This window comes from Lissotriton helveticus, chromosome 5_1 (assembly GCF_964261635.1).
Source record: "Lissotriton helveticus chromosome 5_1, aLisHel1.1, whole genome shotgun sequence".
NCBI lineage: Eukaryota > Metazoa > Chordata > Amphibia > Caudata > Salamandridae > Lissotriton > Lissotriton helveticus.
Genome location: NC_136065.1, coordinates 493,827,034 through 493,840,631, shown reverse-complemented (window position 1 = coordinate 493,840,631; position 13,598 = coordinate 493,827,034). Strand labels below are relative to the sequence as shown.

Here is a 13,598-nt window from a genome sequence, read left to right as displayed (position 1 = left end):
CTGGGCTGCCTCCACTCCTTGCAACAAAAACAGCATGAGGGCAAACACCCGGATATCATGCAAATGAGCCCACGCGGAATAGTTCAGCGGGGGCTCAGCTCAGGGCCATAAAAGTGCGTTGGCTGTCAAAGAGACAGGCTACCACCACTAGAGGCCATTGCGCCTACCCTTCATAAGTACTGGTACGCAGAGTGATAAAAATAAGAAGTGTCGGTACTCCGTACCTGTGAGTAGCGGCCCATTTAAAGCACAGTATCAGAGTGTACATCACAGTTCTGCCTGTAGGAGTGCAGGTGTTGGCAGTCTGTCAGGGGTGTGGGAATGTTCTGGTACAGTCAGGGTTCACCTTGTACCTCTTATGGGGACGAGAGGGCACTTTCTGTAGCAGTGCAGTGCAGCGCTCTGGGGCTCTGAAATACAGATCCTTGGAGAGAAAGGCATAGTGTGGTGATTCCTTTCCGTGGATGTGCCTATCGGTGCCCAGGGGCTTGCGGATGCATAACTCTGGAGTGGTAGGCACTGTGTCTAGGTCATTTTTGTGGTGTTGTGGCACCATGCTCGCCTTATTGGGCGATGGGTCTCTTCGGAGACAGAGGCCACAGAGGTTGTCGCGGATAGCGCATGACGGGGATAAGAGGCCACATGGTCCTGCTGTCTGGGAATAACCTGATTGCCACGGGCCACCATGGATTAAACTAGGCCGAGGTCCGAAGTAAGTCATCAGAGACAAAAAAAAACTGTTCTTTGTCCGAGGGATCAATTGCCATTTTTTAACTAAATAAACATTTCTGATGGCTTTGCTGCTGCACGTTTGTGAGATCTTTCTGTCCTATAAATAAATTAGGAGAACTGCACCAATGACGTCATAAGCAGAGATCTTATCATGATGTCATATGCAGGTGCAGTGTACCTATGATGACAATGAGGGAGGGGCAGTCCCAACGAAGACATAAGATGGGGGACCATACCAATGTTGTTATGATAGACTGTACCAGCGATGTTACAAAAGGTGAGCTCTGCCAATAAAGGCAACAGTTTTTCTCCGACTATGCACATAGAACAAGCATTTGCAATGCAATAGGTCTCGCAGTTACGAGAGTTTCAGCTATTGGCATTGTAAATAACAATGCCTTTTATTTATGTTTTTAAAACAAAAACAAAAAAAAGGCATTGTTGTTATTTGCAATGTCAATAGCTCAAACTTGCGTGAATGCGAGACCTCTAGCATTGCAAATGCTTGTTTTCCAAGGGCCATTGTGCTCGTTTTGTATGTTAATTCATGCACATCCTGCTGACGCAGCGAGAACCAGGAAGTGACAAGTGCAGTCGCAGAGGGCAGCTGTGCTCCTTCACGAGCAGGCAACATGGTGTTGGGAGTCATTGCGCTGGGGATCCCGGTCCTCGTCGTCGTGCTGATGTGGCTGTTCTTCCTGCTGGTAGCCGGGGTGATTTATTTTGAATATGTAAATTCAGACCTCCCTCCTGGGTTAGCCCACCCTGGGAAGCTGAGATTCGTTCACGGCATGATGATAGGCACGGCAGTGCTGGTGAGTCTACCGCCTATTGACGTTGCTTAATCGTGCTCCGTAAGGCATGCTCAGTAAAACATGGAACTACCAGTTTGCGTTTTTAAATGTATTTGAGTATTGTTGCTCCGTAATGGCGCCGAGAGTGAGTCCTTACACAGCTTAAATCTGCTAGGATGTTGTCTGTGCACAGCTAGTCGTGAGTATATGTACTAGTATATTAAATTGCATTGCACTCTTTTTTGGCACTAGTGGTTGGGGAGGCGGTGGGGCTTCACAGCATGAAACTGTTTTTTTTGTTGTTTTTTTTGTTTGTTTTGTTTTTTAAATTAAAGGTAAACGGAAGACCCTCTCCTCCAAATGATTGTGTCTGTTAAAGTTAAGTAGTTCTTTTGTATCCATACAGTCAGGGCTTCGAGTGGGATGAAAAAAGTGTGTGGCTGGGGGGGAGGGGGTCTATGTACTTATAGGCATGGCTTAAACAGTAAACTACATTTCTGTGAATTTCATAGTGAACCACCTGACTGCTTTTTTGGTGCCTCTCTGAGCTTTCTGTTATTGCATCCATATAATAACGTAGTTACTGACATACACCTAAAACCAGCCTGGACTATTGGCTCTGTCAATTGTTGTTAGTGTGTGCTCTGCAAATAGACGATGCGGCGTAAGGGTCAGAGCGGCGGACCTTGAAGCTGGGGAACCAGGTTCTAGTCTTGGCGGGAGGCTCAAGCATCCTGTGATTCTGGGCAAATACGTGTGTAATGAACTGGTGCTCGCGTAAAGGCTCTGATACCTTCGGGTTGAGTTTGCGCTATATCAAAACTGTAAAAAGAAAAAACAAGCATTTGCAATGCAGTCGGTCTCGCCTTTGGGACCGTATATGTATTTAGCTATGCAGCACATTAGCCTGGGTGCTGAAACATCTATTGTTCTTTAACGTGGTGGGAAAGTAAGCACCAAACTGCGTGACACGCCAGATATGGGGACACATGGAGAGAAATATTGCATTTCAGCTGGAAATTGTATAGTCCAAAGCTCTGTTTTTAATATAAACACAGGGCCTTCGGTGGTCATATATCTGAAAATACAGGAATTGAAAAAAATATTATTGTCTACGGGTGCTCGTGGAAGACGATTTCTATGGGCTGGAATCTAGAGAATGCTAAAGTGATTCTGGTATTTTACTGACCTCTGCTGGTCGTTTTCTATCAAGAAAGTTAATTAGAGGCAGTTGCCAGAAAAAGAAAAAAAAGAAAGCCCCTCCGCAGAAAGCAATTCTGGTATTTTACTGACCTCTGCTGGTCATTTTCTATCAAGACAGTTAAATAGAGGCAGTTGAATAGAAAAAAGTCCCTAAGCGGAAGCAGACAAGTTCTATGGCTAATCTCCAGAGCCCATTAAGTACATACACATTTAAGTAGATACTAAAGTGTATACTAAAGTATACAGAAGAGGTCTTAAATGCTTGATCTTAAAAAGCCAACAATTGGATGGCTGTGCATTCTGAACAAATGTTTGACCCCACTGGCTGGCAGTGTGAGAAACTTGCACTGCCTTGAACTTAAACACCAAAGCTCTCAATCACTGCCATTATAAATACCTGGCGATGACTCAATTGAAAGCATGCACCCTAAAAGAGAATGCTGAACGAAAAAAAAATACTAAAACACAACATTCTGGGAACAGCTAAGCAATGGAGTGCTAGATTCAGTAAAGCATGACATAAATGGTAGCTAAATCAGTGACATGAATTAACTGAACCATTACATTAATTGTTCAGAAATCGTCAGTGTTTTTCAGTAACGGCACATGGTGGGAGTGCTACCAGGCGCTGGCGGGGGAGGGGCAGGGTGTGGGGTCGTAAAATCCGGAATACGGACCAACGGAGTTAAGTAAACAAATACATAAATAAAATGAATTTTGTTGCTATGCAGCGCGTGCAATGAAATTAATTTTATTTATTTGTTTACTTACCTCTGTTGGGCTGTTATTCCAAGTAAAGATTAAGACCTGAATATAGGCCCGATAGTGACCCACCCGTTTCAATGTCCCTACTGTCGTACTACTGGATGAGGACGAGGCTCCGCCTCTTCCTCTCATGGTGAGACCGGCTTTACCCGAATGCTTCATCCTCCCATTCTGCATCATGCAGGAGTCCCTCCTTAACCCCTTCGCTGCGGGGGTAATTCCCCCACGGTGCGGAGGGGGGTGAGCGCGGCGCCGGGGTGCTCGTGACGAGCCCAGCTCGTCATGAGTCACAGTGGAGCTGTGCTCATGACGAGCTGGGCTCGTCACAACCCCGCCCACTGATTAATTTGCTCGCACAAGCGGGGAATCAATCGTGCATGGGTGGCGCGCAGCCGTTATGACGAGCCCAGCTCGTCATGAGCACAGCTCCACTGTGACTCATGACGAGCTGGGCAGAGGGCTTGAGGATTCTTGTTGGACATGGCCCTTCTTAGGAGGATCTCCCTAAAACGTTTTGCTGTTTGTCCTCCTGGTTTTGCCAACTCTTGTTTCATGACCTTTGGACTCTGGGCACTTACCCACTGTACTGCAGTAGGAAAGTGTGAATGCCCTTCCTATACATGCCAGGATAGGGTGCTTACTTGATTGGGTTAGGTGTCTTACCTGTGAGTGTCCTGTCAAAAGGTACATCACATACCCAAGGCTGGTACTGTATTGGCTAGTAGTGGGATGCAACACCGATTGTACCACCCACTGGAATAGCCTGCCAAACATGTATCATGCTCAAGTTGTCCTTTCTCACTCATTAGCCAATCCTGAGGGGGCCTTTAACTTCCCCCAGAGTGGCCGGAGGGTAGGTTCCTGAGGGGTGGAGCTCTGCATATGTGAGAGGGCAGTTAGGTACATCTGCCTGTTCGCTGCCAGGGTAGGAAAGAACTCCCAATGGGCTTATCCTACCTATATGGTCTGCTCTCCCCATGGGACATCTCCCGGGTGTGGCGGATTCTCTTGTTGTGGCCTTAGGGCCTGGGGCACTGTCCCACTGTAAAGGCAGTGTGAAAGTGCACATGCCCTTCCTACACACATTAGGAAATAGTGCTTACCTGAGGTTTCTAAACATAGTCTGGGTCTGCCATTGCAGGCTTGTGTGTGTGTGCACTGGCACCTATGGTGGTTGTAAGTCTGTGTTCTGCCCGCCATTGCAGGCAGGCCTGTGTACTCACTGGCAGCTATGACGATTTCAAACTTGTGATCAGCCTGCCATTGCACGTAGGTCCCCGCACTTGCACCAATGAGGTGCTTGAACATATGTCCGTCCGGCCGGCCGTTGTAGGCTGGTGTGTGCTTTTGCACTTATGGTGTTTCTAACAATATGTCCAGCCTGCCATTACAGGCCAGTGTGCGCCCTTCACCGATGGGGTTTCGGAGGAATCTGTTGTGCACAAGGATGATTACAGCTATTGAAAGCGTCTGTGCACCCTTTCTGAATAGTGGCTGGCCTGGGCTGGCTACCTGCTGCTGTGAGGCACCCTGAAATGTGCTCTTCAAGGGCTTGTTGGCTTGCCCCCTGTTCTTTCTGAGGTTTCGGGGACATCAAAGAGCTCCTACGAGAGCCCCACATGTCTACCTGTGACACCTGGAGAGTGGTGCCCTCTTAAGTGCCCACATCATCTGCTGGATCCCAACTGTTTGTGTGGCATGAGTGTGGAACTAAGAATTGTGCCTGAAGCCGGATTGTCTTGCGCAGAGCCCCAGAAGTCTTGATTGCATCTAAGGCATGTGACCCCTGCATCGTAGACACCTTGGATCGTATAAGGATCTTGGTGGCTGTAAGCAGATTCACCCGTTGCGGGACCCGACTTCACCAGTTTCCTCAATTTTGCTGTAACTCTCTCGTTTGACACCCCAACTGCATGCTTATTGCGTGCTGGTCCGATTCACAGGTTGTAACCCTCACAGGTGGGGCCGTAACCGTAGTAGTGTCTTATTCTACTTTGTGAGGCATTGCTGAACTTGCGCCTGTGTGTGTGACCAGAATTGTCAGGTGAGACCCGAATCACTGTGCACCAGACGTTGTGCCCGGATTGCCTGGGTACGGCTGTTCCTTCTTGGCCCTCAGCGTGGCGGACCAACTGCCCTCTCCTCACCCAGCCCGGACGGGTGGTGAGAGTGATTGACTGGGCTGGAGAATGCTTTTGAAAGCGATCAGAGCAGGTCAAGAGAATGCTTGACCCCCGTGCTTTGCAGTACTGGGATGGTGCAGGAAGGCCCTTGCGTAACCCTTGTGAGCAAGGCACAAGTTGGGGGTACACGCTGGTGGACGGTTTCCACCCACTAATAATGAAAATACTTTTAGTAAAAAATGCATAAAAAGAATAAGCACATGGGGATTAGTTTATATAAAGGAGAGCAAGCTTCTAGATGAATTGGTTAAAACTGTACCTGAACTTTCTTGCTTCTCCAGGATATAATATACTGCAAGTACTGAGCCAAATTTAAAATAAATGCGTAAAGCAATTCTGTTTTATCAGGTTCAGTTCAGCACTAGTTCTTATCTAGTTATTTTGCAGATAAATTCCAAAATGTATTTGCCTTGCAAGACAGTTGAATTTGAGCCTACAAGACATTTTATGACAGCCGCTCTGCAGGTCCTTATTTGTTCTCTCCTCCGTATTTCCCGAAGGAGGGTTTTCTGGGTATCTTGTAGCGCAGGACAAATACATAGAAGATGTAGTAATAGCTCCTATCCATGTCCGCAGAGGCGGCATTCCTTTGTTGTCAACGTCTGTATCCATTTTGGAGTAAGGTCTTTCGAGGGAAATAAGCCCAGCGTTAGTAGGGTCTAGTTCCGCCTTTTTAAATTTTTTTTTAAATGGTCTGACAAATACGGTTGGGGTTTCAATGTTTTGTAAGATGGCATCATGGCCCATGCATGAGTTTTGTTGGCCAAGGCGGCTTTATCTATTAGCAGTGGTTGTTGCTTGATGGCTTTATTCGCTGTTTTTTTTAACCTTGAGTAGGTCGTTCTTGTAAGCCAAACTGCATCTAGCTTTAGTGCAGAAAGCGATTCTTTTAGAACTGGGAACACAGATTTGCTTAGCCTGGTTTGTCTTTCGATCTCTTGCCAGCAATAGTGGGCTATGGTGTTGTCTTCTGCTGACCTCATCCTCCAAAAGTATTTAACCAAGGCTCCTTGTCTTGCAGGTATCTGTTTTTTGAGACCGTATTCTAGTCTTATCTGTGCTTGTGAAATATGACGTGTGATTGAGAACAATTTCTTAAAGAGACTGGATTGCGCTGTATTTAAAACTGTCAAGTCCTTTGCATTCATCATTTTCGAACCGTACGATATGAATGGCAACATTTTTGCCACGATGACCTTTAGCAAATGGTTAGTTGAACAACTGCTAAGATTTTTCTCCAAGATTTTGAATGCAAATAGCAGTTGTTTGGCTGTTATTGTCTTCGAGTCCAGGTGTTGCTTAAAACTGAGTTGGCGGTCAAGATGGAACCCCAGATATTTGTATGTATATACCTGGGACAAAGGTTTATCATTTAGCGTCCAGGTGAATTTAGGGCATTTTTGTGGGAGTTTGAAAAGCACACGACTTTTGGTGGTTGATTACAAGTAGAGCGGAGCTGGTATATGCTGCTAGTTGGAAAATCAATCGCTGCAAACCTAGGGGCACTTGAGATAGGACGATGTCGTCCGCATATTGGACTTACTATTGATGTGTCCCCAGTTTTGGGGGGTCGCCTTGTGATGAGCGAAAATCTTCCTCTAAGTCAGCTGTATGGATGTTGAATAAACGGGGCCAACACGCACCCCTGTTTTAAGCCGTTACTAGTTGAAATTTTGTTTGTTAGGCTTTGCCCGTCTCCTTTTTTTTATTTGAACCCATGTTTGTGAATAAAGGTTGTTGATTGCCTCTAGTAGTTTGGTTGGGGCTCCCCATTTTTTCATTTTCTCCCATAGCTTAGGTCTCAGTACTTTATCGAAAGCAGCTTTGAGGTCTACAAATCACTCGTACAGAATGTTCGATTTTGCAATGGCTTGGTTAGCTAGAAGAGTAACTGCGGATATGTTTGTTAGAGTGCCCATCCCTGCCCGAAATCCCGTTTGTGTGTTCGGGATGAGATTTATGCGGCTGACCCAATCTTCTAGGTCTGCCAGCAGGTTTGATGCATAGATTTTTGCCTCAACGTCAATGAGTGCTATCAGTCTACAATTGGATGGATCTGAACGGGTCCCTGATTTATATATTGGTTGTAAAATGCTATCTCGCCAGGAGTGTGGAATCGTGCTGGGCTCTAGGATGTATGTGAAGAAAGGAGTGAGATGGCCAAACCAAAAGGATGGATCTTGTCTGAATAATGCGTTTGGCAGGCCCTTTGGCCCTGGTGCTCCATTTGATCTCAAGTTTATGATTTTCAGTACCTGCTTTTGTGTGATCTGTGGGTGGTTTTCCGATGGTTCTGACCTTGTTGTCTCCCAGGATTCTAATTAAGGATTATCCTCTTTTTGATTATTCCGATGGTAAAGTGGATTTTTGGTTCTCTGTGGGCCAGTTTTGGTCTCTATTTTCTCTGTAGCTGTCGGTTTTTAAGCCGTGTGAGTTGCCTCCCTGGTGTCTGTCTGCATTGGTTTTGCAGATTTAAGGGTGTTTAACTCATCTGAGCTTGAGATCGTACTGTATGTAGCTTCAATGTGGGCTCTCCATGTGTTTTCCGTTATGTCCACCCACTATTTTTTACAGAGAGGACGCCATCCACCCTGCTAAAAAGTTGGGCATCACTGAAAAATATGCTGAATTCGTTCCGGTGTAATTTGTAAACACCGGAACACCTACAGCAGCGCCTGCACATTGTTGTCTGCTTTGTCTGCTTTCTATTCTATATACACGTGCAGGCGGGGAGGGGGCTTTCTTAGTTAATACTCCTGCTGGGCCCATAACAAAGGCCAAATCTGAGGGGTCATCAGGCCTCCTTTTGTTCGAGTCTCCTGGCTGGCAGCAGCCAGGAGCCTCATGCCTAGAAGCAAATGCAGCGAAGGGAAACAAAGGCTCACATCTTGTTAGCACTTCACACATACTTAAGAGAGGCAGCTTTTCACTTTGCTCAGGTTCTGTTTAGGGGATATGTTTTCGCTGTAAGAATGTCACATATGTTGGTCCTTCCCAGTACTTACACAAAATAAATAGCATTTATATAGTGCTTCCTACCCTGTTGTAATAATTTAAATATCACCATTTTTTTTCTTGTAAAGCACTATGGCTAGAGAAAGTTTACACTGACAAAAGGCAACATTGTTTCAAGTGTATCTTACAAAAGTGTGAATCTTCTGCCTAAATCAGGAGGGTTTCCCTGTATACTCGAAATGTGCTCCAATGTACTCATGATAGACATGTTAAACATATATGTGAGAGCTTAGGATCTGATGTCACTTCTTATGATGCCACTTTCTGTGATGTCACATTCCATGATGCCACAGGCCGTGATGTCAACTTGCATACTGATTTACTAGATTAGTCCCCCCACTTCTTTTTAGGTCTCGTAGCGTTACAGCGCGTAAGCGCTGTCTCGCCGAGATCTATTGTTACTGTGTCTGCTTCCCAGGAGACAGCACCTGGCCGCGCGCATCTCGCCGTGGCTGTCTCCTGGGAAGCGCAAACATACACAGGCACACCTCCCCCTGCACGCATGCGCACACACATACACAAGCGCACATACACGCACGGAGAGACGTCCCCCCCCCACCCCTCCGCCGTCGCACACACACACACACATACACACACACACACATGCATCCCCCCCCTTCCCCGCTCACCGGCACTCCGGACTTGTGCAGCCTCCGACCGCGGGGCTCTCCCTCGGGCATGGGAGCCCCGCGTCACCACTGCTCCTCCAGGCACTCCGTGGGCGCGGGTTTCACAAAACGGAAGTCCCGCCCCACGATAGGTTTCGTTTTGCGCGCGCACTTCCACTGCCCAGAAACTGGAGCACGTTACTAGCTCCTCCAGGCACTCTGTGGGCGCGGGCTTCACAAAACGGAAGTCCCGCCCCACGATAGGTTTCGTTTTGCGCGCGCACTTCCACTGCCCAGAAACTGGAGCACGTTACTAATTAACATATGCTATGGGTGAACGATGGCTCAGACACAGACGAGTTTATTTATGTTGTTTCTTACAGCAAATACATTTATAAAGTCAACGGGATGCGGGAGTGAAGTGACTGAAGGAATCATGACGAGCACAGCTGCTGGTGAGTAACGCCTGGCAGAGCGGCTTCGGTCCTGGCGGAAGGGGCAACAGCGCCTGTGGCAAGAAACACCGGGTGTGTAGCGGGGTCACGGGCGTGTCACCTTGTGTTGTCCCCTGCTCACTGCTTTCAGGCCAGAGGTATCCCGGGCCCTCGTTCGCCACTGCGTGCCCCGGCTTTTTATTGCCCCCTCCTTGGGACCGTGCTGGTGGCACCCCCTCCACCCACCCTTTCTCCCTCCCTAGTTTGCTCTCCCACTGCTTTATCCCTGTTCTTGTAAATTAACCCGCATTTCACTGCACGCAGCCAAAACGTTACTTTTACGGCCATGATACTCGTTGTTTCACTTTTGCGGGCAGCGGCGGGCACGATGGCAGCTGCATTCCTTAAAACATGTGCACAACTCGTTATTGTTTCCTGCCTTGGCTCATGTACAGCTGTGGGTTGTACTCCAGCGCCTGCCCCTCAACAAGCCCGCTCAGAGTGGCGCCCAGCCACTGGCAACGACAGCTGGCAAGCCAATGCAGGCAAAGCCACTTCCCATCTGCACCACAAGCTCATAAGTGAGCGCAACGCTGCGCTCGGTGCCCCTTTCTTCCCGTTGTGATCGTAGGGCTGACAATGCTGGCTAAAAGCTTGTTATTGGGTCGTCGCTCACTCAGCTGATTGGGAAACAAGAAACTAATCAGGAAAATATTCTTTACTTCAAAAAGCCTTCTGCCACATTCCCGACGCATTCTTTCCAAAGCAGAGGTGGCCAGTAGATAAATTTATTAATTACCGTAACACTTGTGGTAGGCACACAGATGATTCTGCAGCCTACATTTGCCCTGTAAAAGACCTCATAGTGTGTGTCTAAAAAAAAAAGTCAAATGGTGTCTTCTTTTGGACTTCTCGCAGTAGCCGATCACAATGCAATACATAGAGAAGAAAACAGCAACTGGGGTGCTTTCACCTGTCGTACGTGACATCATGCACAGTTCACACAAATGCAATTTTGCCTGGCCGCCACGGGGTCCTGGTTCACAAACACATAAACATGTTTTAAATAATTTTCCTTTTACTGCAGCGTGCACAACAAGCTTCTACCGAGTCTATCCTTTTTTTCAGTTCTCTAATTGTGTCTCACTTGTGCAGCTTGTGAAATCACAGCAGGTCATGGAGACGGAAGCAGCACCAGATGTGCGTCACTTACCAACCACCCTGTTCCTCTGCTGGTTAGTGGCTTCATGCACTTTTCATTTACTGGCCTTCTTCATCCCTACTTCTGTGAACTTGAATAGACAAACACATTTTTTTTCCCCTTGGCTTCATTACGTTCACTGTGCTCTTTACACAGCTCACCAGTTTACAAAGCAAGTTATAGTCTTTGTGGGAAGTTTGAGGTCCTGGTGTTTATGGCAACTGTGTGTTCCACACAACTCAAATTACCTGCTTATCTTGACAGACACCTGGTTGACTCACACATCAGCTCCCATCATCGTCATAGCTATCACCCCAGGTATAAGATCAGAAGGCAAGACAATTACAATAACTTTTATTTAAGTATTAATTATTAAAAAAATTAAAAGCCAGTGTTATTTATAATATCAATACATCTAAGTCACGTAAATACAACACATATTGCATTACAAATGCTATAGGTGTCACATTTGCAAAAGTTATAACTATTGGCATTGTCATACACAATGCCAATAACTCAAACTTTAATGCTGCGAGACCTATTGCATTGTAAATGCTTGTTTTAGGACTTTTGCCCTCAGCCAGCTTTTGCTCCGCATCCTGTAGGTGAACTTCTCTAGTGGCTGCCAACCCCTTTGGATGACTACCTTCTAAATAGACCTGCTACGTATAAACTGACTAAGTGTGACTTCGGCTGCGTGCGGCCTAGTATCTGATGGGGAGGAGGGCTGGTTATCTTCCATCTGTGGGCACCTGACAGTCTGGGTGAGCTGGAGGGTGAAAGGAGGCTTGGGCCACGGAGTTTGCAGTGTGAAATCAATTGAACTGCTGCGTATCAGTTGCACCACATGTGGGTGCTAAGTGTGTATGTTTGCAAGCTTGTATTGTACGGACTTGCCTGATATCCGTTGCATTGTGTATGGGTGCGGAGTGAGTGTGTGTGTGGGAGTGACAGTCTGCAGACCATCTGTTTTTCACAACACTGGCCGGCAGTTCTACTTTACACGTTGATTTCTTGCCAGAAGAACACTACGTTTGCCATTGGTTTACCCAATCGGCCTTGGCCCACGGTGCTGCTAAAAAGTGTTATTTATAATTCTTCGCATGTACATATTTCTGATATTGTTGTGACCCAGGTTGCACCCTATAACTGTGTTGTATTGAATTATAAAATATTCTAGGGTGGGCCTGGGGTTGACATCACATTGCACCTCTTAAGGGTGCTGGGGGTGGGGTTTAGAATAGGATCTGTCCCAAGTGAGGATATTATTGATGTCAATTTAACACTGTTGGGCCTAGAACTGCAAGTATTAATTCCGAGTGTGTATTATGCCCAGAAAGACAAGATGTTCATGGTGCTGATTTTTATGTGTGTTGAATACAAACGTTGTTTACATACATCACGTGTGAAGACTTTTTTGTGATGCTCCATGTATTTATCGTGAGTGAGTTCTGTGCAAATGTATTACACATTACCTCTGTGATAAGCGTGCCAAACTACCCAAGGGTAAGCGCAGGTTATACAGTGTGTGTAATTCCTCGCCCCTGATGGGAGTGGTAGGTTCTGCCTGACTAAGGCATCACCTCAGCCAACCGGAAAGTGTCAGTTGCAATAATTTTGTAGTGACTGTTGTGGAGATGGATAGATGAAACCAAGATTTCTCTGTCTACGCAGGTCTTCTCTGTCTGACCACGTCCGGCTACGCAGTTATTTATTGTAACAGTAACACATGACCGTAGGGCCACTCCAACTAGACCCGCAGAGCGGGTAACATTATAAGCGCCCCCCCCTTTGGACATCATTTTAACCCAGGCACGCACCAGTTACGTCACTGGCGCGACACCACACTATACACAGCCTGTTGTAGGTTAGTTGAATGCACCCTCCTCAAACAGGTGATATGTTTTAGTGTTGAATGAGTGGGGTTTGCTGGACTGTTGGAGGTGCTGGTGTCAGGCAGGTGCCAACGTGTGGTTTTCCCTGATGGCAGTGATAGCACGTATTTCTTGCCTGAGCTCCCCCTGTGCCGGGGACCCTGTTTGGTGCTGTAGGTGGGTTGGGGGCTGTTATTCGAAGTATGTATGTATGTATGTATGTATTGGTGCATTTGTATAGCGCAATAACTGTCACCCGTCGGGTATCCTGGCGCTTCGACTTGGATGTTACAACACAGTGTTTGAGCAGTTGCACAGCTTACAGAGAGAATTTACAACGTTTTTGGAAACAGATAAGTTTTCAGGGCCTTCTTAAAGGGAATACAATCATCCATGCTGCGCAAGCATATTGGTAGGGAATTCCACAGTCTCGCCACGGTAAACCTGAAAGAACGGCCTCCCATCCGGGTCCTCAAAATCTTGGGGACTACCACTAGACGGGCTGAGGCCGAGCGGAGAGATCTAGATGGTACATACCAGGAAAACAAGTCCTGTAAAGAGGAGGGGCCCTGACCGTGAAGGGCCTTATGTACCAGGCAAAGGGCTTTAAAATCAATCCTCTGAGGGATTGGCAGCCAGTGGAGATCCCTGAGTGCTTTTGTGGATGAGTCAGAGCGACGGCGCGAAAGGGCCGCTTTAGCGGCGAAGTTTTGAACACGTTGCAGTTTTCCCACTAGGGTCATAGGTGCCCCCAGAAGTAGTGAGTTACAGTAGTCAAGCCTACTTAGG

General features: G+C 46.9%; 1 protein-coding gene across 1 annotated transcript in view; it reads left to right on the top strand.

The window, feature by feature from the left end:
- Positions 1-1,307: 1,307 nt before the first annotated feature.
- The window catches only part of LOC144754692 (arylacetamide deacetylase-like 4), a 188,630-nt gene continuing 176,339 nt past the window's right edge, over positions 1,308-13,598 (top strand). Inside the window, exon 1 of the mRNA XM_078642815.1 lies at positions 1,308-1,547. Within this exon, the coding sequence (XP_078498941.1) occupies positions 1,365-1,547 (183 nt within the window). The 5' untranslated portion in view covers positions 1,308-1,364. The remainder of the gene's footprint in view (positions 1,548-13,598) is intronic.